Here is a 26,086-nt window from a genome sequence, read left to right on the forward strand (position 1 = left end):
AAATAGTTCAATAGTTATAGTTAAGCCAATCATTGTATTTTTCCTTTTCATACTAGGATTTAAAAAGTGCATCTTGCTTAAAGTCAAATGGTTTGATCAACTGAATTGCATCTGGAAAAAATGTCTTAACACTTACTTTGAAAGTTAATTTGGGTCTAGGCTGTCAATGTTTTGTGGGATTTGAGCTGGTTGATAACAAGGTCTAGATAAATGCTCAGCATTCACAACTAGTGTCAACTGCTGCCAACTTTAAATGCTAATTTAGATATATATAATATTTAGAAAAGTGGGATTTTGATCAAAAATCCTAGAACTTAAAATCAGATGGCAGTTTACCAGAACTAAAAGAGATAATGACCCAAGTAACAGTTACACAGCAGTAAAGTATCCCAGAGGTGCAGATTAGTGCTCTGGGTACAGCATTAGAAAGAGCACCATGGCTGCTTTGGGGCACTTAAATTCAATTAGCAAGTGTGAAATAGCAAGGCCTCAGTAGTGGCAAACTATCTGATTCAGTAAGCCTTTCAGACAATATCTACCGCCTTTGCATAGTGTGGCCAACATAACTTCTGTGCTACAGCCATGTGGTAACATTAGCCTCCATTTAAGTAATGCCCACAGCCCATGAGAAAATGAGAAATAGATTTAAGATTATTTTTTTCCTTCAAACTTTAAAATATGCAGTTCCCCTCATCCTCCTACGAATTTAAGACAAATGCCCAAGATGTTGAATGGGGCTTGGAGGCCCTTAGCACTAAGACAATTAAGGTCAGAATGTAGGTGTAACAAGTATTAGTAAGACAGGTGAGACAAAGTACAGAGTTCTTGCTTCAATTGTATAGGAGCTTGGTGGGAATTCTTAAGGACAGTACCACTGCTGCCATGCCTAGACCAAGAGACCCAGATTCAAATCCATCTGCTCCAGGATGTGTAGTGACATCTGATCAGGCTGATTGGAAAACTGGTTAAATAAATTTGTAAGAGCTTGGTAGGAACTCCTCATGTTGTGCCACTATTCCTAAATCATAAATCCCAGGTTAAGCCCCACACTGGAGATCTGTGATAAAACCTCATGGGGTTCTAAAAAAAATTGGTCGGAATATTCCTGACTCATGCAAGAGGAAGTATAACAAAAAAGCTCACTGGATTGGTTCCTGCTCCATGTAGAAATTGCCAACCTGGGCCTATAATCTAAAGATTGGAAAGAATTGAGATTTCATTGATTTCAGCATTTTGTGAATTTCAAAGTAGAAATGATGCATTTAAGACATTCCCTTTGACAGAGTCTAGAATCGGAGGACATTTAAAACTAAGGATATATATTATATTTAGGACTGAGCCAAGGAGAATTTAGACTCAGGTGGTGAATCTTTGAAATTCTCTTGGGGTACAGTCTGATAGAAAATTTACAAAATGGGTTAAAAGGATAAAGAGAATAAAGGCATAGGAGTATCTGATCAGGTATTGAATAGCAGAGCTGGTTAAACAGGCTGAATGGCCTACTCATGAACTGGCACCCCAGCCTACAAGCAATTTGAATAATAGCACCATTAACAAATGGTAACCATATTTAATGCAGAGCAAAATACAAGGTTAGATCACAGCCTACGAGCACATGCAAAAGGTGTTGGATGAAATGGTGGCCTTTACAATAAGGCACTAAACTGAAGGTGTGTTACTTTAAATTGCAAGGTAAACAATTAGTCAAGGATTAAAATAAGCAATTCTCACACCAACCTTCACATGCATACTTGTTTCTACTTGCATTCTTCAAATTCTGCAACTAGTCCCAATCTGGAGGTGTCCATGAAAAGACACTTGAAATATTGTATCAAGCCCTGCTAACCCTAGTGTTTTCCTGTGGACATTAGCTTCCAATTTGGCACGGTCTCAAATTTCTACATTTCCTCACTTTTGTTCTCCCCTCATCTTCCTATTTTCTACATATTGTTACTCAGCTAAAGAAAATTGGATGTACACTTAATGTCTAGAATCCTCCTCCAAACTTCAGTCACTGTCCTAATCTTGCATACTGGTGCCAACATTTAATGCTGTGAAATATGCCATAGTTGTAGTGAACATACCCAAGTTGATTTGCTGAGGTTTCATCCTGTCTAGGTGAAATCAGTGCTTTGGAGCCTCCTATGAAGTGCTGCTGTACTGTTTCTTCTGTAATTTAGTTCCATTCCTGTGCTTCCAGTTGTTCATTGTAGTGGTCGGTATATTAGGTCTTGGTCTGTGTGTGATGGAGTCCATGATTAAGTGCCATGCTTCTCCAAGTTCTATCTAGCTTGTCCTATGTTTGTCATATTGCCCCAATCAAATGTGTTTTTTTAAAATCCACATATGGCTGCTAGGGACAGCTGGTCATGGTGACAAATTCCATCAGGACAACACAATTGTAGGATAACCTAGATAAAGGACAAAACTTCTAGAAGCATAGCACTCATCCACAGACTCCATCAAACACACAGACCTAGACTCAACATACAGGCCACTACAACAAAATATGAACTGCCAACCAGAAGCAGCAGAAAAGGAACTAAACAAATTCCGGAGGAGACAACACAGCAGTGCTTCAGAGAAGGCTCCAAAGCACTGAAAACGTCACACAGACATGCTAAGCAGCATCTGCAAATCAACTTTCCAGCTCTAAACATATCCACAACTATGGCAACTAGCACCTGAGCCACAAATCTTTATGCAGATCTTCAGCTGTGAAATATCTGGAGATTATCTTTAAAAAAAAGATTTAGATCAGTTCAGTCACAGTTGGTAGTTGTGGTGCAACAATAACACTCATCTGAGCCTAGAGGTCTGGATTCAAATCCCATCTGCTGCAGAGGTGGGCCATATTTCTGACCAAATTGATTAGGAAATATCTTCAAATTGATTGTATTGCAACTAATTAGCATGCTCAGTTTGGAAAACAAATTTCTCAATCAACTCCACACAAGCAGTGATTGAACACTGGCATAAGATCGTTGAGATTAGTTTTGCACACCTGATCCAGCAGTTTGCTGGGCACCAGGATTGAATGCTCGATTCCGATAGCCTCCATGGCCACTTGTGTCATTTCGAGTACATCCTCTACTGTTCAGCTCAAAACGATCACGGTCATAACCATTTATGCAACTTTCTCTTCCATCATGGCAACCATTAATTGAACTACTTCCTCGATTTCCAGAATCCCAGCTTGAATCTTAGTTTACATGAGGAAAGTGTGTTAGCTTTCAGCAATACCAACAGTAGTCTGCACCTTACCTGCACGATCATTCTTGTATGCTCGAGGGCATACCAACATATCAGTTAACAAAGATGCCAATTTTGGTTCCACTTGTTGTGAGGTTTAGTATTTGATGGGAAGGGTTACACAACCTCTGCATCCGATAGAGGGAATAGAAGTCATAGCAAAAGCAAACCGTTTCACCACTAAGCAGGCAGCATTTTTATAATCAATCCCTTTCGTTGGAAATACCAGTTGATTTCAGTAAAGTCAGTACTTACCAAAAAAAAAGCATTTAATTAAAATATAATCTGGTTACAACTAAGTTTCCTAATTTGGACTTTCACAGAGGAACGGCTGAGGATCCTGGGATTGTATTCATTGGAGTTTAGAAGATTAAGGGGAGATCTAATAGAAACTTACAAGATAATACATGGCTTGGATAGAGTGGACGCTAGGAAATTGTTTCCGTTAGGCGGGGAGACTAGGACCCGGTGGACACAGCCTTAGCATTCGAGGGGGTAAATTCAGAACAGAAATGCGGAGATATTTCTTTAGCCTGAGAGTGGTGGGTCTGTGGAATTCATTGCCACAGAGTGCAGTGGAGGCTGGGACGCTAAATGTCTTCAAGGCAGAGATTGATAAATTCTTGATGTCACAAGGAATTAAGGACTACGGGGAGAACGTGGGTAAGTAGAGTTAAAATGCCCAGCCATGATTGAATGGCGGAGTGGACTCGATGGGCCGAATGGCCTTACTTCCGCTCCTATGTCTTATACAAGTCCATTTTATATCTCATACCATTACACTACCCACTTTATGTAACCAGGTTACCCCAAGAACAGTATGCAAGATGGATTTCATCTAGATGAAGTAGTATTTCTATAGCATGAGTCTTATGCAAAATTACAAGTTCAACAGTCACTAGTAAGCTACATCTAGCAAACCTGCATTACACAAAAGCCTGAGCAATGCAGCGCATTGAGCCAATTACCCTCCATAACCAACAGACTGCTAACCAAAGCATGGAGTAAATAATTAAAACAATGATAATACCAGCTTTTCTAAACAGTCAGATTGAATTTCAGAAGGAAGCTACAGCTGGCTTTGGAACACAATCATTTGCACTTCTCTTCAGGTTAGATCTTCTCTCAGTGGCCGGTCAACTACAATAATCTCAGGGTCCCTGACATGACACCATCTGGATACCAATCATGGTATTTTATGCCTAGGCTATTTACCCATAAACCCCCAAGATGTGCTTATGATGCTAAGGCTGTACAAAGCACTGACAGATGAGAACTGACAACTTCTGACTAGAATTATAACAGGCGATGAACATTTAAATAATAGTTCATGTTGGCTAAGAAAGCAACTCAAATTAGTCCTTACCGTTGCCCTGTAAAACAGAGCAACTGAAGGTTTAGGTGTACAAGAACAAGTAATTTCCCAGGTATTACATATGCATTAAGAATCTTAGAAATAAACCTTAATGACATGGACAGCACACTATACAGGCACTAAGGATCAGGAATGCAACATTGAGATCTTGTGAACAGTCTGGGTCACTTCTCTTTCAAGGGAGCAGGGGATATAGGTCGCAGAACATTGAGAATTTAGGGAGACACAAACGTCAAATAGAAGTGCAAAAATGATCACGGAAATCTAGAAGAAATTTTGCTGGACGAAATGAACTGCAAACAAGCTACAGTAGGCCAGCTAAAATGGTCACTGAAAGTTCAGTGCACCTTGTTTCAAATAGTAGAAAACGTCAAGACATCCAGGAAGATTTCATATGAAAAAAGCTTAAAAAAAGAGATACTGAATCTAACTAGATATCAGGTACTGGAGACAACATTTCAACAGAGTACAGCACACAATTAACAGCTCTAAGAGGGGTATAGTCTGAGACACCTAGGTACCTGCAAGTTGATAAAAACCAATCACTGCAAATATCGTAACAAGTTCATGAAATATAGACTTTCATTTCAAGTGTTCACATTAACAGATTCCTAGAATACAAAAAGTGACAAAAATCCTGTACAAGCATAAAAAGGTTAACATTGAAAGGCTTCCAGTTGCAGTGCTGCTAGTATAAAATGTGGAATGAAGATCTTACAATATTAATTCCTAACATGCAGAAAAACAAGCTTTATCATGCCAAATTAAACCAATTTCCAACCAGATTGTGGAAGTTAGCAATTAAGTCGAGCAACTGAAAATTGCGTTAGCTTTTAGCCAAAGGCTAATACATGGCCAAAAACCGGTAACTGCTCAAAAGATAGCACACACTGAACAGTCTCTATTGTCTTAAGTTACTGTATTATCCTTGGTCCCCTTCTTCCCCCCGCCCCCCCCAAATACAGACCATGGATTTATTTGTACAGAATGAACTTGCGTAGTGCAAGTGTGCAGTTACTTCAGATTAAATTGGGCATCTACTGAACCTGCAGAATTTAGTGGCACATGCAATGTTAGATTTTTTTCTTGAAAATCATGCACCACCATGTCATACCACTTTGGTCCAGCCAGATTTGACTGCAGCTCTGATGCATGTCCACCTCTTGCCAGGGACCTCTTGGGAAAGCTGAGGTAACAGTAACAAGCCAGTTTTCAGAAGGGATTTATTGCAAAAGCTAGGAGGGGATACTTTATTACCTGTTTTACAGCACTTCTAGCCAGCTCTTTCTTCCACAATAGAAAGAAAATGTTTCTGCAATTTGCAAGAACTTAGTATGGTTTAAACAAACCAATGTATTAAAAACGGATGCTAAATTGCTATGTCCAATACAAGGTGGTTATTGGAGTTACATTTTGTTTTGACAAAGATGAAGTGCTAAGATTCTACTCAGACCAACCTTAACCCAAGTACTATCTTTCAGATCATGTAATATTAAACAAAATTTAACAATTGTCACAATGCTAACTTGGGTCCATTAAGTGTAGGTTCAAAATCGGTGGTAGTTACTTACAATGAGACACCAGATCTGCATGTGAAAAATCTTAATTCAAAGCCAAACCTCATGCTTTTTCACACACTATTTTAAGTGCAAAAAAGTGCAGACTTACAAATTCTCAACATTGGATAATTAATGGGACGATTTGTTCCAAATGGATTATAAGCTGAAAAAGAAATGGGAGCTGTCAATTCACCCAATGGTGAAAAACAATTACATCCGAGTCAACTGCAAGCATTTAATTGCTTGCAATTTGGTGCTAACTTAACTGTTGGGATTTGGGAACTGAACTTTCAAAACTAGTACAGAAACAGATCAAGAACTTCAAACCATCTGCAATGAATTCAACAAGGTTCAGCACTGAAGCCAGTCTTTTCCACCATCCCCTACAATGGGCAGAATTCCATACTGCAAGCAGAATGTTGGTGTGCTTGCAGACTGTATATGCAAGCTTTCCACCACGGTCAACCATTACAACTAAGTGTGGGGTACCATCCCATAGCATCAGCAAGCTCAACAGGATATTTTTAAAAAAATGAAATTAATCTGTCAAGAAAACATTTTAAGGAGGCAACAGGTTAGTGGTGTTTTCACCGATATCATTCTAGGGATGTATGATCAAATCCTGTCATATCAGATGCTGGATTGTGAACTCAATAAAAATCTGGAATTAAGAGTCTACTGATGACTATGAGACCACTATCAGAAAAACCTATTGGTTCACTAATGTCCTTTAGGGAAGGAAACTACTCTCCTTACCTGGGGGTGATCTACATGTGACTCTAGACCCATTATGTGGTTGACTCAATGACCTGCTGGGCAATTAGGGATGGGTATTAGATGCTTATCTAGCCAGGTATTCCTCATCCCACAACTAAGTTAAAAACCTTTATACAACAGTATCAAGTTTGATCAGAGAATGATTTAACATCCTGGTTCCCAAGAACAGCTCGAAGAATCAATGACAAGAAACTTAACTTGCGCTTCATACCAAGAGATTTCTTCAACTGTTTCTCCTCATATTTTGCCTATTTCAATAAATCCCATGTGTAAGAACTTGTCCAAGTGCTCTTTACTTTAGAGATCTAGGATATTATCAGTTTCCTGACAGATTCATCCTTCACAAAAAAAAACTGACCACATTTAACATTCACACTTGGCAGATACACCTTCTAAAAGGAAAGCAATAGCAAATCTTTGGCTTAAGTATATTAGATTACACAGAGCAAATCTTGAAGTGCTCTATTAACAGAAACCAAATCAAAACCTTATCAGTCTTAACTGACCATAGACATTCCATAGTATTACTCAAAGTAGTAACGATCAGTGTCCCAGCCAGCATTCCTCCCCAATTCCTTGATTATATGAACACAATCTGGAAAAGAAAACTTACCAGCTTCAGGAAGTGGATGCAATGAAGTTTTAAACGTTTCAACCAAGGTGCATTCATATAGCACTGCTGGAAACCAATTAACAACCTTCCCTTCTTGCCATGGTGCCAACTCTGGATACAAGTCAGCACTAGTCATTTATAATTGTGTGGAAAATAGAGTGCCATGGATCAAAGTCTGTACTAATGCAGTACAGTGCAAGGGTCACATGCTTTCCTTTTAGACATAGTTGAAAACACCAGGAATGTTTTGCAACATGGGGAGGGAATCAAGATATGCACACAGGGAGGGGTGGGGGACCAAACTATTTGAATAAAAAAAATTTAAGGTAAGATGCCTGCCCACTGGATCAACTATGACAGTAAGAGTTCTTTTTTTACAAATAGGATGTTCCTAAAACAGGAACAGAAAATTCAGCTAGAGTAAGCGCTGGAGGTTTGATATTCAATTTATTGAAACTGTAATTGAGGATTTTTACTGTTAGTACCACAAATGTTTCAAATGCTTCTTCACAAACCTCTCCAAACAAAAAAGAGATAAAACATTCCAATCACCATTACACTGGAAATTTATGCAATAAAGACATTCAAGTTCCCTTCTCTAAAATGAAGGTTGCAGTTTCTCCTCCTGCATCTTTGCACACCACATGCTGTGTTCAGGATAGCAATTGAAATATTTCAGCCTCGACTTATATTTCAGCCACACAGTCTTCATAAAAGACTAAATTTACTAGTATCAAATCAGAAACTAAATTAAGAGCAATATATATCACTCAGGAATCAGCACACCAATTTTTAAAATATTGTGCAAGCAGCCAGCCCCAGAACATTGAAGTACAGTAATTCCAACTGGTAGGAATAGCTCAAATAACATGCACATAAGTTATTTTCTCTCCTGCAAGGTTAAAAGTTATACTGCAGGACATAAGAATGCAAAGTTACATTGAGGAAAAAAAAAGTCAAAACAACAGGTTTAAAAAAGGAGGCATAGACAAAGGAAGCACATGGTGAGGTCAGTGTGGGGGGGGGGGGGAAAGAGAGAGAGTTTATAGGTTACTGTGGATTATATCTGCAATAAATGCTGTTGGTTACGAATCCTAATCAGATTGAATGGATCAGTTAGAGGCAATGAGAAATTTGCAACAGCAACAGTATGTGATGAATGGCAGTTATAAGGAGAAAAGTCACAGATGGGCTAACTCAAGGAAAGGTAAGAGAAGTAGGCAGTTAGTGCAAGAGTCATCTGTGGCTATCCCCATTTCAAACATGTATGCTGCTTTGGAAAATGTAGTGGGTGATTGATTCACAGGGGAACGTAGCACGAACAACCATGTTTCTGGTATTGAGACTGGCTGTAATGAAATGAAGGGCACTGCCAGGTTCCAAGAGATCAATTGTGTTAAGGGACTCTCTAGTCAGAGGTACAGACAGACATTTCTGTGGCCAGTGAAAAATCAGAATGGTGCATCACTTCCCTGGTGCCAGGATCAAGGATGTCTCAGAGGGTACAGAATGTTCTCAAAGGGGAGAGGGGCCTCGCAGGAGGTCATTGGAACCAACAACATAGGAAGGGAAAAAGAGGAGATTCTGAAGGGAGATTACAGAGTTAGTCAGTAATTTAAAAAGGAGGTCCTCAAGGAGTAGCAATATCTGGAGCTAGTGAGGGCAGGATTAAGAGGATAGAGCAGATTAATGCATGGCTGAGGAGCTGACTTACAGGAGAAGGATTCACATTTTTGGATTGGAGTGCAGGTTCATAGCTACCTGCGACTCTACATTCAAGGAGCTAGGATAGTGAAGACTGCATTTGGTATGCTTTCCTTTATTGGTCAGAGTATTGAGTACAGGAGTGGAGAGGTCATGTTGCAGCTGTGCAGGACATTAGTTAGGCCACTGTTGGAATATTGCGTGCAATTCTGGTCTCCTTCCTATCGGAAAGATGTTGTGAAACTTGAAAGGGTTCAGAAAAGATTTACAAGGATGTTGCCAGGGTTGGAGGATTTGAGCTGTAGGAAGAGGCTGAACAGGTTGGGCTGTTTTCCCTAGAGCATTGGAGGGTGAGGGGTGACCTTAGAGGTTTACAAAATTATGAGGGGGCATGGATAGGATAGACAGATGAAGGAGTCTATTTTCCTTTTTTGGGGGGGGGGGGGTCCAGAACTACAGAGAATAGGTTTAGGCTGGGTGGGGAAGATATAAAAGACACATGGGGCAACATCTTCCACGCAGAGGGTGTATAGAATGAGCTGCCAGAGGAAGTTGAGGCAGCTAGTACAATTGCAACATTTAAGAGGCATTTCGATGGGTATATGAATAGGAAGGGTTCAGAGGGATATGGGCCGAGAGCTGGCAGGTTGGACTAGATTGGGTTGGGATATCTGGTCGGCATGGACTGAAGGGTCTGTTTCCATGCTGTACATCTCTGACTATATATTTTGAACAGTTGGGGGAACAGCAAAGAGCAGCCAAGCACCAACAGAATTGCTCTGAAATGTACCTCAAGAAAGTAGTGCAGCAGAAGACCGAAGAGGATCGAGATGAATCTACAAAAGGAAGTTTGACATCCAAAGAGGGCAACTAGTTTTGAAAATTGATTTGCCATAAGAGATTTTATTAGATCAGTATTGTAGAGTGAGGAATAAAAATAGATTTGAGAAAGGACTTTTAAATCTGTTTTCTTTTGGACTTAAAAATAAAAAATGTTTTTAATTTTTTTCCCAAATGGGATAGTTTTTTGCCACTCAATTTAAGATTATGGCAAGAGGCGGGTGTGTGTGTGTCTGGTTTAAAATAAAGAAGAAACTGTTTACCCTGTGTGACAAAAGCCAATGTTTCTGGGAAGGTCTTCAGTGTTTAAATATTTTCCTTGACAGTACTGAACAAGTTGTATATAGACCAATAGAGTCTCATATGGGACAAGATCTCAACTTCAATCTACACCAGATTTTTCAAACCATTTAGCTCGATCCATACACTAATTCCATTCCTGGTAGCACCATAAGCACAAAAGTGAGCTTACTGAATTTCCTTTCTCAAAGTCAAAGCTGAAGCTATTGTCAACATTGCAATACATAAATAAATATGGAATAATCAGGATAAAGGTTTAAAATAAATACTTATCGACCTCAAGATTATTCTATCTTCAAATACCTGTTGAACTTTTAGAATGCTTTCATGAAGACATATCCTTCCTTAACCAAGAGACCAAAACTATATGCAAGACTCCTGGTGTGATCTCATGTCCTTTACAATTGCAGAAAACCGATCAACTTTTATGCCATAGGATGGCGGATTAAATTCCAAGGACACCCAAATCCAGTATTTGCCTCCATTTCTTTCAGTTAAAGTGGACAGTATTTTTGACAGTGAGGACTGCAGATGCTTGACGGTCAGAGTTGAAAAGTATGGCATTGGAAAAGTGCAGATCAGACAGCAGAGGAGGCTTATGCCCAAAACAGCAAGCCTTCTGCTCCTCTGATGCTACCTAATCTACTGTGCCTTTCCAGTCCTAGTGTATTATTTACTTCAATTTAATAATTTACCCCCTTCTTGGTAGGGTGTTCTTAAGTCAACTTGCTCAGATGTCATGACAATTGAAGATGGACTTATAACCAGCCCTCTGGGCACAGCACTGCACTACAACAGCCCTCAATCTTAAAATTTAGGAATGCTCATCTCTTATCTCTCCCCAAACACTGGGACTCTTAGCTTGTGCAGTGACTGGTATTGCACCTGAACATGATGCCAACCTATCCACTGCATGCTCAACAAACCCAACGAAAATTCATCAACCACCAATTTCACACAAAAGCATCACTGCTTGATTGTACCACCTTAAAAGGATTCAAGTATTTTCAAATAGACCATTTACTTCACGTATGATATTTAGTGAAGCTTCTATTGAAGGGGCTATAAAATCACTCCATGACCTCTTTCTTTTGCTATTTCTTCACTCCAAATCAAGATTTACCTTGTGTAATAGCTGAATGGAAGAATCTCAGACAACCTCATTCTTTAAACAGCTGTGCCAACTCTTCAACCTTCCAAAAAAAGGTCAAATATCCTAATTTTCAAATCCCAGCTTATCAAACACTTCTCCCAATTACAAAACCAAAACACTAGATGCTGGAAAACAGTGTTGAATAAACTCAGCAAGTCGAGATAGAACTAATGTTTTGAGCCCATTATGACTTTGCTCAGATGAAAAGCCATTCCAGACATTAACAGATCTGCCAGACTAGCTACGTTGCCCCAGCATTCTTATTTTGTTATGAATTGCCTGCTTATCTAACTTAAATTTTAAAGATTTATCATTTTTGTTTGGCCATGGGATGTCAGCATTGTGCAGGCCAGCATTTAATCTCACATCCGTAAAGGCCCACAGTACAGTTACGCAAATACTGCTTTCTGGAGAGGAGAGACCAAGAAAGCTTGGTATATATTCTTCCCTCGAGGACATTAGTAAAAAGTGTTATGATAGCTGCAGATTAGTCATTTGGCCAGCTCTCCAGTTCAGATTTTAGTGAAATCTGAATTCACTATCTGCTATAGTGGCGTTTGAACCCATGCTAGTTCAGTAAAAACACCATTTTGCCAATATCTCCTCTCAAGTTGCCATTATCCAACTATTACTTAGTATACTCAATCCTTTTTGGGATTATAATTCCTCTCCACACTATCACCTTGTCCTTCTGACTTTCCAATTTTCCCATGAACCCCATTTAGATACATTTCTTCAGCATACTGGTTCCAGAGAATATGGGTCAAGGCTAACTGACAGTACATTAAATTTGATGCCTGTGCTAAGGTTTCACTCACCCCAAACTCAATGCTGATTCAATTCCCCAATGTTAATTAAGATCAGGTGGTCTGTGGGACTTTAAAAATTTAGTTCCTGACTGCTTAGATTTGCTCAGCAAAAGTTTTAGTTAAGTACTTGGACCATAATGGCTGTATCCTTCTCAGAGGACATCTACTCGATCACTGTCCCTGCTTCACCTACATTCTTTCACTCCAAATGGTTGCCTGCTTAATATGATCAGTTTGTTCATCCTTCCTGCAGCTCCCATTAATCCATTCAACCTGCAAGAACTTTGAACAGGTTAGATAAGCATCAGGAGGCTACTCCACTGCTAACTTTTTTCTATTACCAATACTTGGGTCTGCAAGTCACACCCTCTAGTCCCAGACTGGAGTACAGGTATGACTGTCTGCTCGCTCTTCTCAATACCTCTCCAAACGTCTAGTGCCCAGGTACCTCATCCTAACTGAATTGCAGCACCCAAAACTGGAATTTACCTTAACTGCTAGCATGTTAAAATTTTGGTTCACAGGTGAATTAGTTGAACGGCAGGGGAAAAAAAAGCAGTGATCTCCTACCCTAGGTGCTGACCTCTCTTAACCTTCCTGGAGTTAACCCATCTGTGTGACCATATTGGAGACTTTCCCCCCTTCCTATAACTGCCACCCATCACATACTGTTGCAAACTCCCCATCGCTTCTGTCTCTCCAACTGATCCACTCAATCTGATAAGATCTGCATCCAACAGCATTTGTGGCAGATATTATCCGCAGTAACCATTAAACTCTATAAACTCCCAAATCTGACTAGTACATATGGCCTTTGCAGTGATTTTGGCTCTTTCATAATCTACAGACCCAGAAAATAACACCATCTTATTCCTCTACATAAGACTGCCATAGTGTTAGAGGTTTAGATGGAGAGGGAATTGTTAAGTGCGTACAAGATAATTTTCTGATTAAGTATGTGGATGTATCGACTAGAGAAGGTGCAAAGCTTGACCTACTCTTGGGAAATAAGGCAGGGCACAGTGGGGGACGACTTTGGGGCCAGCTACCATAATTCTATTAGATTCAAAATAGGGATGGAAAAGGATAGACCAGATCTAAAAGTTCAAGTTCTAAATTCGAGAGCAGCCAATTTTGACAGTATTAGACAGTATTTCAAAAGCCAATCAGGGGCAGATGTTCGCAGGTAAAGGGACGGCTGGAAAATGGGAAGCCTTCAGAAATTAGATAACGAGAATCCGGAGAAAGTATATTCCTGTCAGGGTGAAAGGAAAGACAGGCAGGTATAGGGAATGCTGGATGACTAAAGAAATTGAGGGTTTGGTTGAGAAAAAGAAGGAAGCATACGTCAGGTATAGACAGGATAGATCGAGTGAATCCTTAGAAGAGTATAAAGGAAGTACGAGTATACTTAAGAGGGAAATCAGGAGGGCAAAAAGGGGACATCAGATAGCAGCGGCAAATAGAATTAAGGAGAATCCAAAGAGTTTTTACAAATACATTAAATTCAAAAGGGTAACTAGGGAGAGAATAGGGCCCCTCAAAGATCAGCAGGGCGGCCTTTGTGTGGAGCTGCAGAAAATGGGGGAGATACTAAATGAATATTTTGCACCAGTATTTACTGTGGAGAAGGATATGGAAAATATATACTGTAGGGAAATAGATGGCGACATCTTGCAAAACGCCCAGATTACAGGGGAGGAAGTGCTAGAAGTCTTGAAAAGTGGATAAATCCCCCAGACCTAATCAGGTATACCCAAGAACTCTATGGGAAGCTAGAGAAGTGATTGCTGGGCCTCTTGCTGCGATATTTGTATCATCGATAGTCACAGGTGAGGTGCCAGAAGACTGGAGGTTGGCAAACGTGGTGCCACTGTTTAAGGAGGGCAGTAAAGACAAGCCAGGGAACTATCGACCGGTGAGCCTGACCTCAGTGGTGGGCAAGTTGTTGGAGTATATCCTATCCCTCAGGATTCCCATTTATTTGGAAAGGCAAGGACTGATTAGGGATAGTCAACATGGCTGTGTGTGTGTGGGAAATCATGTCTCACAAACTTGATTGAGATTTTTGAAGTAGTAACAAAGAAGATTGATGAGGGCAGAGCAGTAGATGTGATCTACATGGACTTCAGTAAGGCGTTCGACAAGGTTCCCCATGGGAGACTGATTAGCAAGGTTAGATCTCATGGAATACAGGGAGAACTAGCCATTTGGATACAGAACTGGCTCAAAGGTAGAAGACAGAGGGTGGTGGTGGAGGGTTGTTTTTCAGACTGGAGGACTGAGACCAGTGGAGTGCCACAAGGATCAGTGCTAGGTCCACTACTTTGTCATTTACATAAATGATTTGGATGCAAGCATAAGAGGTACAGTTAGTAAGTTTGCATATGACACCAAAATTGGAGGTGTAGTGGACAGCGAAGAGGGTAACCTCAGATTACAACAGTATCCGGACCAGATGGGCCAATGGGCTGAGTAGCAGCAGATGGAGTTTAATTCAGATAAATGAGAGGTGCTGCATTTTGGGAAAGCAAATCTTAGCAGGACTTATACACTTAATGGTAAGGTCCTAGGGAGTGTTGCTGAACAAAGACCTTGGAGTGCAGGTTCATAGCTCTTTGAAAGTGAAGTCGCAGGTAGATAGGATAGTGAAGGCGACGTTTGGTATGGCTTTCCTTTATTGGTCAGAGTATTGAGTACAGGAGTTGGGAGGTCATGTTGCATCTGTACATGACATTGGTTAGGCCACTATTGGAATATTGCGTGCAATCCTCTCTCCTTATCAAAAAGGAGTTGTGAAACTTGAAAAGGGTTCAGGAAAGACTTAAGGATGTTACCAGGGTTGGAGGATTTGAAGTTGAACAGGCTGGGGCTGTTTTCCCTGGAGTGTCAGAGGCTGAGGGGTGACCATATAGAGGTTTACAAAATGGAGGGGCATGGATAGGATAAACAAAGTCTTTTCCCTGGGATCAGAGTCCAGAACTAGAGGGCATAGGTTTAGGGTGAGAGGGGAAAGATATAAAAAACCCAAGGGGCAACATTTTCACAGAGGGTGGTACGTATATGGAATGAGCTGCCAGAGGATGTGGTGGAGGCTGGTACAATTGCAACATTTGGATGGGTATATGAATAGGAAGGGTCTGAGGAATATGGGCCAGGTGCTGGCAGGTGGGACTAGATTGGGTTGGGATATCTGGTCAGCGTGGACAGGTTGGACCGAAGGGTCTGTTTCCATGCTGTACATCTCTATGACTATCATAGATCTTCCAGTCATCATTAACAGGTGACACTAGACTGTTTCTACACATTTAACTACCAAATAGAAAGCCACAAATTAAGATTAGATACATCTGCCTTGCTCCTGTTTGCAGTCTTAATACCAAATCAAGATTACATTAACTATTAGATCATGCTGTTCAATTAAACAAAGCTTCTATACCATAAATTAGTTATCAAACTTGCCATTAAAGAACTAGTACATATTAAACAAATTTTCTGCCCTTTAAAAGGTCACATTTTCCCATCTTTAGCTGCTAACTTTGTTCAGAGCTTGGGGTGGAGAATCAATAATTAGTTATCCCTTCAGCTCTAAAACACCAGTGTAACAATATTGCTTAAAGTCCATGGATTACAGTTTACGATATCCATTACACTCACATTGACTCATTCAAGTTCAGACTTGAACAGTATATTGATTAAGACTCTTGGATATACCCAAGACCAACTTTACAAGATCTACAGCATTTAAATGTGATTTACTTCATTAGGTTTTCTTTGCAAGTTGCTGTCTTTTCTTTAAAAGAGAAGCCAACTACAGTTAACATGTGATTATAGTATTTGAAATAAATCACTTCTTGATACTTACCCAAATACTGAACTGAAAATCAGTACCATTTACATGTGGCACCAGTGCCACCTTGTGCAGACAAAGAACTTCAAACTGCAATTAACAGTATAGTGCTGTATATAGCTCCAGTATATTTTAGTGCAGTATGAACATAGTTCCATGATATTCCTACTGAAAAGTAAATACATTTGCCTTGTACAATTTGGTAGGAGCAAGTAATTTGACAAAAAAAAGATACTATTCAACACCATTTCTGTGCAAATGTACTTCAGCTGCTGATTCAAACTTCACCCACCCCCACCTTACAGATTAAAAATGGAATTCAAACAATGTTTCCCAAAGGGAAACAGAGAGAAAAAAACTACAAAAGTCTAACACTCAGCCTTGGACATTCATATTCCAAAGCACAGCAGGTTTTTAACATTGCTGCAAATGTTAACTTGTAATTACCTCAGCCAGTTTAACAATGACAATAAGAACACCTGATACAAGTTTTAATTCTGTGATGGAGCAGTTCTTAAACTTAAGCAGCAATGAACTTTGACACTTTGAAGATTATGGAGAGCTGCTAGACATTTGCAGGAAATTCCACGCCGAGGTGAGATTGTAATAACAAGTTCTAAAATTGCTTTACTTGCAGACTTCAGACAGAGGAGAAAATAGTTTCAAGACATTTTTACTATGCACATTAATAAAGCAATGGCGATCAACCTCAAGACTTGTAGTCTCTCCTTTTTGGCTTGCAGCAGCTAAACAGCTGAGAACACTCCATCTGAACTTTGCATAAACAAATTACAATGTATACCCTTGTGCAACATGGCAAAAGCAGCCAACAGTAACCAAGGCCTGTTGAAAGCAACTAGCTGAAATGAGACACCTGCAGCAACTTAACATTCACAAAACATGCTCTTCTGCCAAATCATTGGACAAACAGCAATAAAACAATGCTCTCAACTGCATTGATAGGTTTCATTTTAAATGAAGCTTCTCAGCTGATGAAAGAACTTAAGTTGACATACTACAATGTCTTTTCTGGAGCCTAAACAGTAGAAGCAAACTTAAGACGATTGTATCGATGATAGAGGAGATTGTTGACACCTAGTAATAATCACAAGATCCTGCAGTCAAGCATGGATGTGCTTATTTGTCAGTTCAAAATTCTGATTAGATTAGATTCCCTACAGAGTGGAAACAGGCCCTTCAGCCCAACAAGCCCACACAGACCTTCCAAAGAGCCTCTCGCCCAGACCCATTTCCCTCTGAATGATGTACCCAATACTATGGCCAATTTAGCATGGCCAATTCACCTGACCTGCACATCTGTGGAAGGAAATCGGAGCACCCAGAGGAATCCCACGCAGGCACAGGGAGTATGTGCAAGCTCCACACAGTCACATGAGGCTGGAATAAAACCTGGGACCCTGGCGTTGAGGCGGCAGTGCTAACCACTGAGTCGCCCCAATTCTATTCCAATTTGTAGAAGATTCAGTACAGTTTAACCTGAAAAGGTCATGATCATACCAGATTATTAATTCTCATTTAGGGAAGGAATCCTCCAGACCTAATCCACAATCAGCCCTATTTCTGGTCAATTTCATCTATCAGCTAGAATCTGAGACAAGCTTTGAAAAGATGCCATGATAGAAAACAACCACCACAGTTGAAAAAAGTTAATTTTAGTACTGACATAGCATGCAGATGAGTACACAAATGTTCATTCTAAAAAATGTTAGATTAGCTCAGATTATGTAAAAAAAAAACTGGCAACTTCACTTTATTAACTTTTCTTACAGCAGTGAAAAAGAGTGAGGGAATCAAAGAAAAGCATTAGTAATATAGGAAGTACCATGCAGTCAAAGGCAAAATTGAGCATTTAGACCAAGGATACAGATTTTGTAATCCATACTCCCAAACACATGCATACAATTTCCAATTGCAGCCTTCCCACTTACTGGAATCAAATTTCCATTAGGACATAGAATGCAAACTCAATACAATTCAACCATCACATTTAAAAAGGAGGTACTTGTTATATTGACTTACCATTCTTGGATGCCTCTTTATTTCTTAGGTGAGGAGGAATATAACGTCCTTCTACAAAGAAAGTAGAACTGTTAAGTCTACTTCTCCAAGTTAAAAAAAATGGCCACTTACAAATTTAAACCATTTAACAAATCTTAAATTTTAATGTCACACACCCATTTAAAAGCAGTTGGCCCTCTAGAAATCATAAGCATCACACCTAAAGGCTTACTTTCTAGCCAATTTTTCCTATTCCATCAGCTGGCGAGGATAAAAATTCCAGTGGACATTAAAAGATGGGGAAACCTGGATTTTTAAAATTATTAATGTAATTAAATATATCCCAAGTTAGCAACAGCAATGGGAGTAAACAATATCAATTTTTAAAAAAAACATTAGCTAAAGTCAAATTTGCATAGCATGCGCACACCTTCCACATCAGTATGTCATCCAAAAAGAGAAAGCTAGAAGTATCATATTTGATCGTTTGAATAATTGTCACTCAAACAATACAAGTGAAATTAGGTGGACATTCAAGGTTTGAAGAAAGTGTAAGATATTTCACTGAAGGCGATTCATAACTAACTTAACTAATTTAAAAAAGGATTGGAGTGGACAGTTTAAAAAAAAAGTCACAACCACTTCATGAAGCAGCAGCACTTCAAAAACTAGTGTCCCCAAAATAAACCTGTTGAACTATAATTTTGTGTTGCGACATGATATTTTTAACTTGACAGACTCTGATACCAGTATACTGTTATGACAACAGCCCTCAATTTTATAAACATGGAAGGAGGCTTGTTGCAGAACAATGCATTTGCCCATATTACAATTGTGGATCTCATTCAAACTGGGTGAAATGGCATGTAACAGGTACAAATTAACAGGGTATAGTGTTTAAGAAAGACAGACTTCAATTTATACACATTTACTCAAAAGGCTCGTTTCCTTGCTGCTAATATTTAATGTCTGATGGCAGAGATCTCTTCGCAAGAGAATCTAAACTGAATGCAGTCTGGGGTTAGATGGGAAACTGACATAAATACTGCAATCAGATCAGCCATGATTTTATTCGATATTAAACAATCTAGAAGGGCCAACTGGAAAACTTATGCTCCCAAGTTTTACATTCCTATAGACTCAAGATGGGGTTCAAACAGGGTTCTGAAGCTGAAAACAGCTTTCGCCATTCCCAATTTCCTAGAAACGGATATTCCTTTCATGTTTTTGTTGTTATACATTCGTTCAAAAATTGGTATAGATGATGCCATAGGTGGAAAAAATTAGCATTAGGGTAACAAGCTCCTTCACAGCTCCAGTGGTCCTATGATCCAAAATGAATCAGATTTCAGAATGTACAAGACTTCCCCACATCAGGCAAATTGAAAGACAAACACTGAGGCATATTCCAACATCTATAAAGATGCAAGCTTTATGCAATTCTATTCTGCTTGCAGGAAGAACAAATTCAAGGATCACTCGCCTCAGCGAGCTAAAATCAATGTTTATTTTATCTGCACATATCCTAACTTACCATTCTATCACTTTAGGGTCTGAAACAAACAGCAGTCAGAGACATTCACCACAATTAGACTCAAACTTCCCACATCACAAACTGACAGGCCTACAGGCTTGTTTTCTCCCCCACAGTTTTAAGGGGTCAACATAACTTTTCTAATTCAAAAATGCCATTTCTTAAGTTCAGATATTGGTTGCAAGTGTCTAAACACAGATGCAGCTGCTTCAGGTCCCACATTCTTGGTTTTAAAAGATCTACAACTCCGAGAATTTTCTTTCACTTTGTTTTAGGTTGCCTTGTACCACAGTCTAAAAATAGAAACATTTAATCTCATCAGCTTATTTACATTTTCAATTTAAAGCATGCGAAATCAATATCCAAATTTCTTTCGTTTATTTCATATTCCTTTTTGTCCTTTGGTCTACAACTAGTAAGGTAAAAGTTAAGGGAACAAAATAGTTTTGCTTTGTAGCAAACGCCTCAACTGATGAGCTTCAGTCAGGTTCAACGTTTGAGTAATTCATGAAATTGAAAACATAATAGTCTAATTCAGTACAAAAGGCAGACACAATGCCCTAGGTTTGAGCCTGTTCGCATGATGGATACATCATTCTGCCAGATTAATGTTTAGTAACAAATAACTGTATTCAATACAAATGTGCAAAAAATGGTACTTACTGCCTGCCCCACCAGCACTCTGAGCATCACCTGCTGACGATGTCAAGTCTAGGCCAGCAAGCTGAAAAATTCAAAATAAACAAGTTGAAAGGATTAACTGTACAGTCAGATTTTCAGTAAATGATTTCAGCCAAGAATGCACTGCAAGATTCAGAGCCAGCCACATCATTCAATCTGCAAAATTAGCTGATTTGTTTTCCAATCATGTGGGCATAGACTAGCCTTAAAACACTACAGTACATATACTGTCGTTACATTTAGTATGGTAAGGGAGGGATTCCCAGGATTTGGATCCTGCAATAACAGTTGCAAGTCAGAACAGCATGTGTCCTGTACAGAAACATGCATGTGACAGTGCTCCAATGTTTCTACTGTGTCTATGTAGGTTGTAGAAGCCAAGGGTTTACATCACACCTGACCTGTGCCATAGGTGGTAGACAGGCTTTGAGGAGTCAACCTGTTCTTGTAACTACTGTATTTATATGGCTGGTCCAATTCAATTGTAAGTGGTGAAACCTTGGAGATCGGTAGTGGGGGATTCAATGATAAATGTCATAGAACATCGCATTCTTTTGGAGATAAATCAGAGTTACATCAGTCCAAGCAGAAGGGCAGGACAACAGACACGTTCAGTATCAAAGGAGCATCAAGTGACGAAACAGTGGAAGACATCTGACTACATGCTAGGCTTTTCAAGGAGGAGGAGGATATTTTCACGACACTCCTCCAATGAGCTACCCAACATTCCAGTATCATTTACAATGGTGTAGCAGGACTGCAGAGCTTAGAAGTCACCTAAAAAAAGGATCAAGTTAGTGAGACAACTACCCCTGCACAAAACCATGTTGTCTCCTACTAATTAGTCCATTTGCTTCTAAAACTTCATATAGATCTTGGAGACTCTTTCCAATAATTTCCCTTACACTGACATAAGGCTAGTAGAAAGAGAGGACTGCAGATGCTGGCACTAGAAAAACACGTCAAGCAGCATCAGAGGAGCAGGAGAATCTACATTTCAGGCATCAGGACATATACCCAAAATACAGATTCTCCTGCTCCTCAGATGCCACCTGACCTGCTGTGCTATTCCAGCACTGACACTGGCCTGGCATTTCTAGATTACCCCACTACCCTTCTTAAACAATGGTACTACATTGGCTGTTCTCCAGTACTCTGGGACCTCATATGTAGCTAAAGAGATACAAAGACGTCTGTCAACACTCCAGACATTTGCTCTTTGGCTCCTTCAGTATTCTGGGATAGACCCCATCAGGACCTGAGGACTTATCTACCTTAATACTTTAAGGCACTCAGCACCTCTTCATTTATAATAGCAACTTGGCTTGGAAATACAACACTCCCTTCCCTTAGGGCATCCTCCACCAATTCCTTCTCTTTTGTAAATACTGAGAAGGTGTCTGTTTAGGACTTCACTTACCTCTTCTGGCTCTACAAATTCCCTCCTTTGTCCTAGAGTAGGCCAACCTTTTCCTTATGTATCAAAAGCCTTGGGATTCTTAATTATGTTTGCCAATGACTTTTCATGTGCCTAATTCTTGTTTATGTTCTCTCCTTATATACTTAAAGGGGTTCCTCAGCTCCCATCCTCCTAGATCTTATGTCTGCTTCCTTTTTTTGACGAAGGTCATACCATCTCTGATCACCTAACTTGCCACACCTATCCTTCATTCTCACTGGAACATGCCATTCATTGAACTCTTAACTGCCACTTGAAATATTACCACATGTCTGATAAGGATTTCTGCCTCAAACAACTGCCTCTAATCAATATTCTCCAGTTCCTGCCCAATATTCTTGTAGTTCACCTGTTAACTCTACCCACGAGTATCTTAAAACTCCCAGTATTATGGCCACTACTCCCGAAATTCCCCATTGAAACTTCACTCATCTGGCTGGGCTCATTTCCCACAACCAGGTCCAGTGTAACCCAATTCCTGGTTGGATTGCTTTTGTACTGTGTAAACAAACCCTCCTGAAATGGTCCTTACACATTTTGCCCCATCCAAGCCACTAGCATGAAGTGAGGCCCAGTCAACATAGGGGGAAGTTAAAATCACTCTGCAAAACAACCCTTCTGTTTTTACATCTTGCTAAAATCGGTTTACATATTCTCCATCCCCTGCTGGCTGTTGGGAGGCCTGTAGTATACCCTCAATTTCACCATTCCTGTTGCTGAATTATTTTTAATATTGCCTCACTGCACGAGTCCTCTGATGAGTCCTGAAGAAGGGCTTATGCCCGAAACATCGATTCTCCTGTTCCCTGAATGCTGCCTGACCTGCTGCGCTTTTCCAGCAACACATTTTCAGCTCTGAGGCATCATCTGCTCAGACCACCCTTAAGCAATTTGCCATTACATTGCCTACAAGGCAATTTTACATAGAAGGAAAGTGTACTTTTTAAAAAAAATTCAGTGCCAAGAAAAAGCCATTACACAAATTCAGAGGAATAATTTCCTTCGAGGAGGAATGTTGCTTTCAGTTTTCCTGCAGTCTTTTTTTTAAAAAAAGAAAATCAAGTACATTGAGTTGCCTCAGATCAAGTCAATGATGAATTGCTACATGAATAGCAATTACATTAAGATCATAAAAGGTGATCAGGATATCCTGTCCCTATAGGACCTATTCAACAAGACCATCTTGGTTTACCAATATATACACTAAGTTCTTTAGGAAAAGCTGGAATGTCCATTTGGTATTATTTCATGGTGTTACTGTAACTAGCAACGGTCAAATGCAGAGGCCCTCATGCATTCATTTATTGAAGACTTAAAACACCAATCCAATTCTTCAATAATTCAATTATTGCCTAAATGAACATGAAACCCACAAGGAGTTTTCGAAACCGATCTCCTGATTCAGACTTGCTCATTAACAGTACCCTGTACCTGTATTAGGCAGTTGTCCGGCTTGTCCATAAACCCAGATGCCCTGTAGAGGGCAGTGCTCGTTTGATGTTTTGGCGAAGGGAACTTGCAATGCAAAAGTCCATGACAAAAAAGGTGTTTGGCAAATAAACATTACCCATTAAAATAATCTAATGACCGACAGCTACCTTAACATTCAAGTGCATGGAACATGGGCCCCCCTTATACTCGAGCATCAAGTACTCATTGCACAATTTTACGTTGAATATCTCCGCCCCCAAAGTATTTGTCATTGATTTAACTGCGAAACGGAAGGTTTAATCTAGAGACACTCGTTATTTTGCAATCGCGCAGCGCTGCACCCACCCGGACCTCCCTTTTCTAATGCCATGCCCAAGGCCGTAAATAATAATGATGACTGCGAAGTGCCGAAGCTGTTCGGTATAAGATCGTCCATTTTCTTTTAAATCGTGACACTAGCGTACGATTGCACCAAATTCCTCGATGGGAAGCGATCTCGTTTAGTAAAGCGGTCGCACGTTGCTGAGCAAGCACTTTTCACAGCTTGGTGCCAATTTTATTTTTTGGGGAAGAAAAATTACCGCACAACACGGCAGTAGAAAATGGCACCGCACGTTCGTTACGCTTACAGGAAACTTAAAACCTTTGTGACGAGCCTTCTCCACCCTTTCCAGTCACCCCCGTCAGACTTCAACACGCCCGTCTTCGTCAGAGAAATTAATCACCGGGATTTTAATATTTAACACCCCCCTTGATGTCCGCCCGGGACTCAAGACTTCTGCAATGGCCTGGACTGAGCACCGTTACCTTCAAAACAAAAGGTGAAAGACCGTTCCGAAACGGTTCATAATCTGAAGCCTCCTTCAGCTTAAAAGCTGCTGCGCCAGTCACAATGATGGCGCAGTTTCCTAGCGCACAGAAGCCGAGTAAACAAGGGAGGCCAGCAGCCTACTCTCCATCTGTAACCTGTCCTCCAAGCAAGTAAAACATTTCATACGGCTGTACGAGTCTCTTCCGGTCGTATTCAACAACAAAAAAAATTCCCCAAAGTGTGTACATGAACTAGTTCAGGAGTTAGGGAAGCCCAAATTTTCGGATTTGAAAACTTGTCGAGACGGGACAGGAGCTGGACCAAGTAGTCAGGCATTGAAAGCCAACACCGGGACTACGGTTCGGATCAGAAGTTTAATCACTATCTCAAAAAAGGAGGATACAACCATCTACATTTGTAGATGCAAACGACGTGCCATTAAAACGATGACGGCGTCAATTTGAAATTCTCGATGCCTAATGCCGAAACATCAAAGACACTTTCTGAATCGATTAAAGTCGAAGTGAATATATGATACAAATAGGCCAACGCTTCACCTCCCCCGCCCCCACTCCATGCTCAAAATACCAACACTCGAGCTTGTTAAAAGTAGAGACGAAGTTGAGAGCAAATCACGCCATGATAGAGGCTTTAAATGACAACCGATGGGACTTGAAGAGGGGTAAACGCCGTTGTTAAGAGAGCAGGCAGGAGATTTTTAATCACTTTACTACTAAGGCCGCCATTACACATTTCGCTAGATTTCCCTGCGCACATTTAAAACAAAAAAAACACCCCCAACCACAAACTCTCCACCGGGATAAAGCCAAGAAAAAAACGTTCATCGAAACAAAAAAAGCGCAGGAAGAAATAACCCCCTCCCCTGTGTTCCCGCCGCGGTGAAGGTAGACAAAGAACGTGGAGCCAGTTATTTTCAGCCACATTGGGACCACCACCGTCCACAGGAACCAGAGACATCGAAATGGAGTGGGGGGGAAGAGAGAAAGGAAAGGGATCCTATAGTCAGGATCACCCTCCACCTTTCCCCCACTACAAAAAAAACTCAGACAAAAAAAAACTTTAAAAAAAACCCCAGACTCCTCCCCACCAGCTGCATACCCGGCGACTTAAGAGGGAGACAAAAGCCGCCATTGTGGACGAGTTCCCCCGGAGGGGGGGGGGGGGTGTAAAGAGAAGGAAGGAGGGGGTTAAAGAAAGCGCAGCGACATCTCCCCCCCCACCCCCTCCCCAACACACACATCCATTACGATGAGAGAGAGAGAAAAATCACAATTAAACAAGTCAGTGGAGTGGAGATCCACTCACCTGCTGATCTAGATCCAGTACATTTCCGATGGCCACATGACTCATAACTAAAAAATGAGTACAAAATTTCCGACTGAGGGAAAAAAAACGAAAAGAAAAAGTTCTCTCTCTTGAAAGGGGGGGGAATAAAAGGAGGACTGGGAACTATCCCCGGTGGGAAATCTTTCTTATCGTCTTCCGATTTGTTTAGCCACTTATGAGAGAAGCAAACTGTAGGAGACCCAGGTACGTAAAACCAGCCAACCGAGCACTCGGTACCGGTGCCGCTTCTTGCCGATCCTCCGTTCGCTGTCGCACTCTCTCCTTCGTCTCTCGTTATCATCAATTCGCGCTGAGGCCGCCGGGAACCCAGACCGGCCACGTGACACAGCTCCCAACCAACCAGCAGAACCGGCCCCACCAGCGCGCTCGAGACCTGGTTAAAGGACGCTGCCAGTATCGCGAGAGCCAGCTCTCTCCCTGCCCCCGCACCCCATAAACTTTCCCTTCCCAATATCGCGAGGTTTGCACCGCGTTCCCTCGGCCTTGCGACCACTTGTGTCCGGTAGCGAACTTTTCAATCGCTCATTCCTGAGCTTTCGAAGGCCCCATAC

General features: G+C 40.6%; 1 protein-coding gene across 5 annotated transcripts in view; it reads right to left on the reverse strand.

The window, feature by feature from the left end:
- ddx3xa (DEAD-box helicase 3 X-linked a) overlaps positions 1–25,806 on the reverse strand; it is a 45,689-nt gene extending 19,883 nt beyond the window's left edge. The window contains exons 1-6 of one of the 5 annotated variants that reach the window (XM_087992831.1): positions 25,494–25,806; positions 20,449–20,509; positions 18,273–18,323; positions 6,296–6,349; positions 5,742–5,813; positions 3,005–3,202 (exon numbers count right to left, since the gene is read on the reverse strand). In XM_087992831.1, coding sequence (XP_087848957.1) covers positions 3,005–3,202; positions 5,742–5,813; positions 6,296–6,349; positions 18,273–18,323; positions 20,449–20,509; positions 25,494–25,538 — 481 coding nt within the window. In that variant the 5' untranslated portion in view covers positions 25,539–25,806. The remainder of the gene's footprint in view (positions 1–3,004; positions 3,203–5,741; positions 5,814–6,295; positions 6,350–18,272; positions 18,324–20,448; positions 20,510–25,493) is intronic. The other 4 variants (XM_087992828.1, XM_087992827.1, XM_087992829.1 and 1 more) reach the window with 4 other exon arrangements.
- Between the last annotated feature and the right edge of the window lie 280 nt (positions 25,807–26,086).

The sequence above is a fragment of the Chiloscyllium plagiosum genome, unplaced genomic scaffold, assembly GCF_037043375.1.
Source record: "Chiloscyllium plagiosum isolate Xiang-an unplaced genomic scaffold, Cpla_swu_hap1 HiC_scaffold_12, whole genome shotgun sequence".
Taxonomy (NCBI): domain Eukaryota; kingdom Metazoa; phylum Chordata; class Chondrichthyes; order Orectolobiformes; family Hemiscylliidae; genus Chiloscyllium; species Chiloscyllium plagiosum.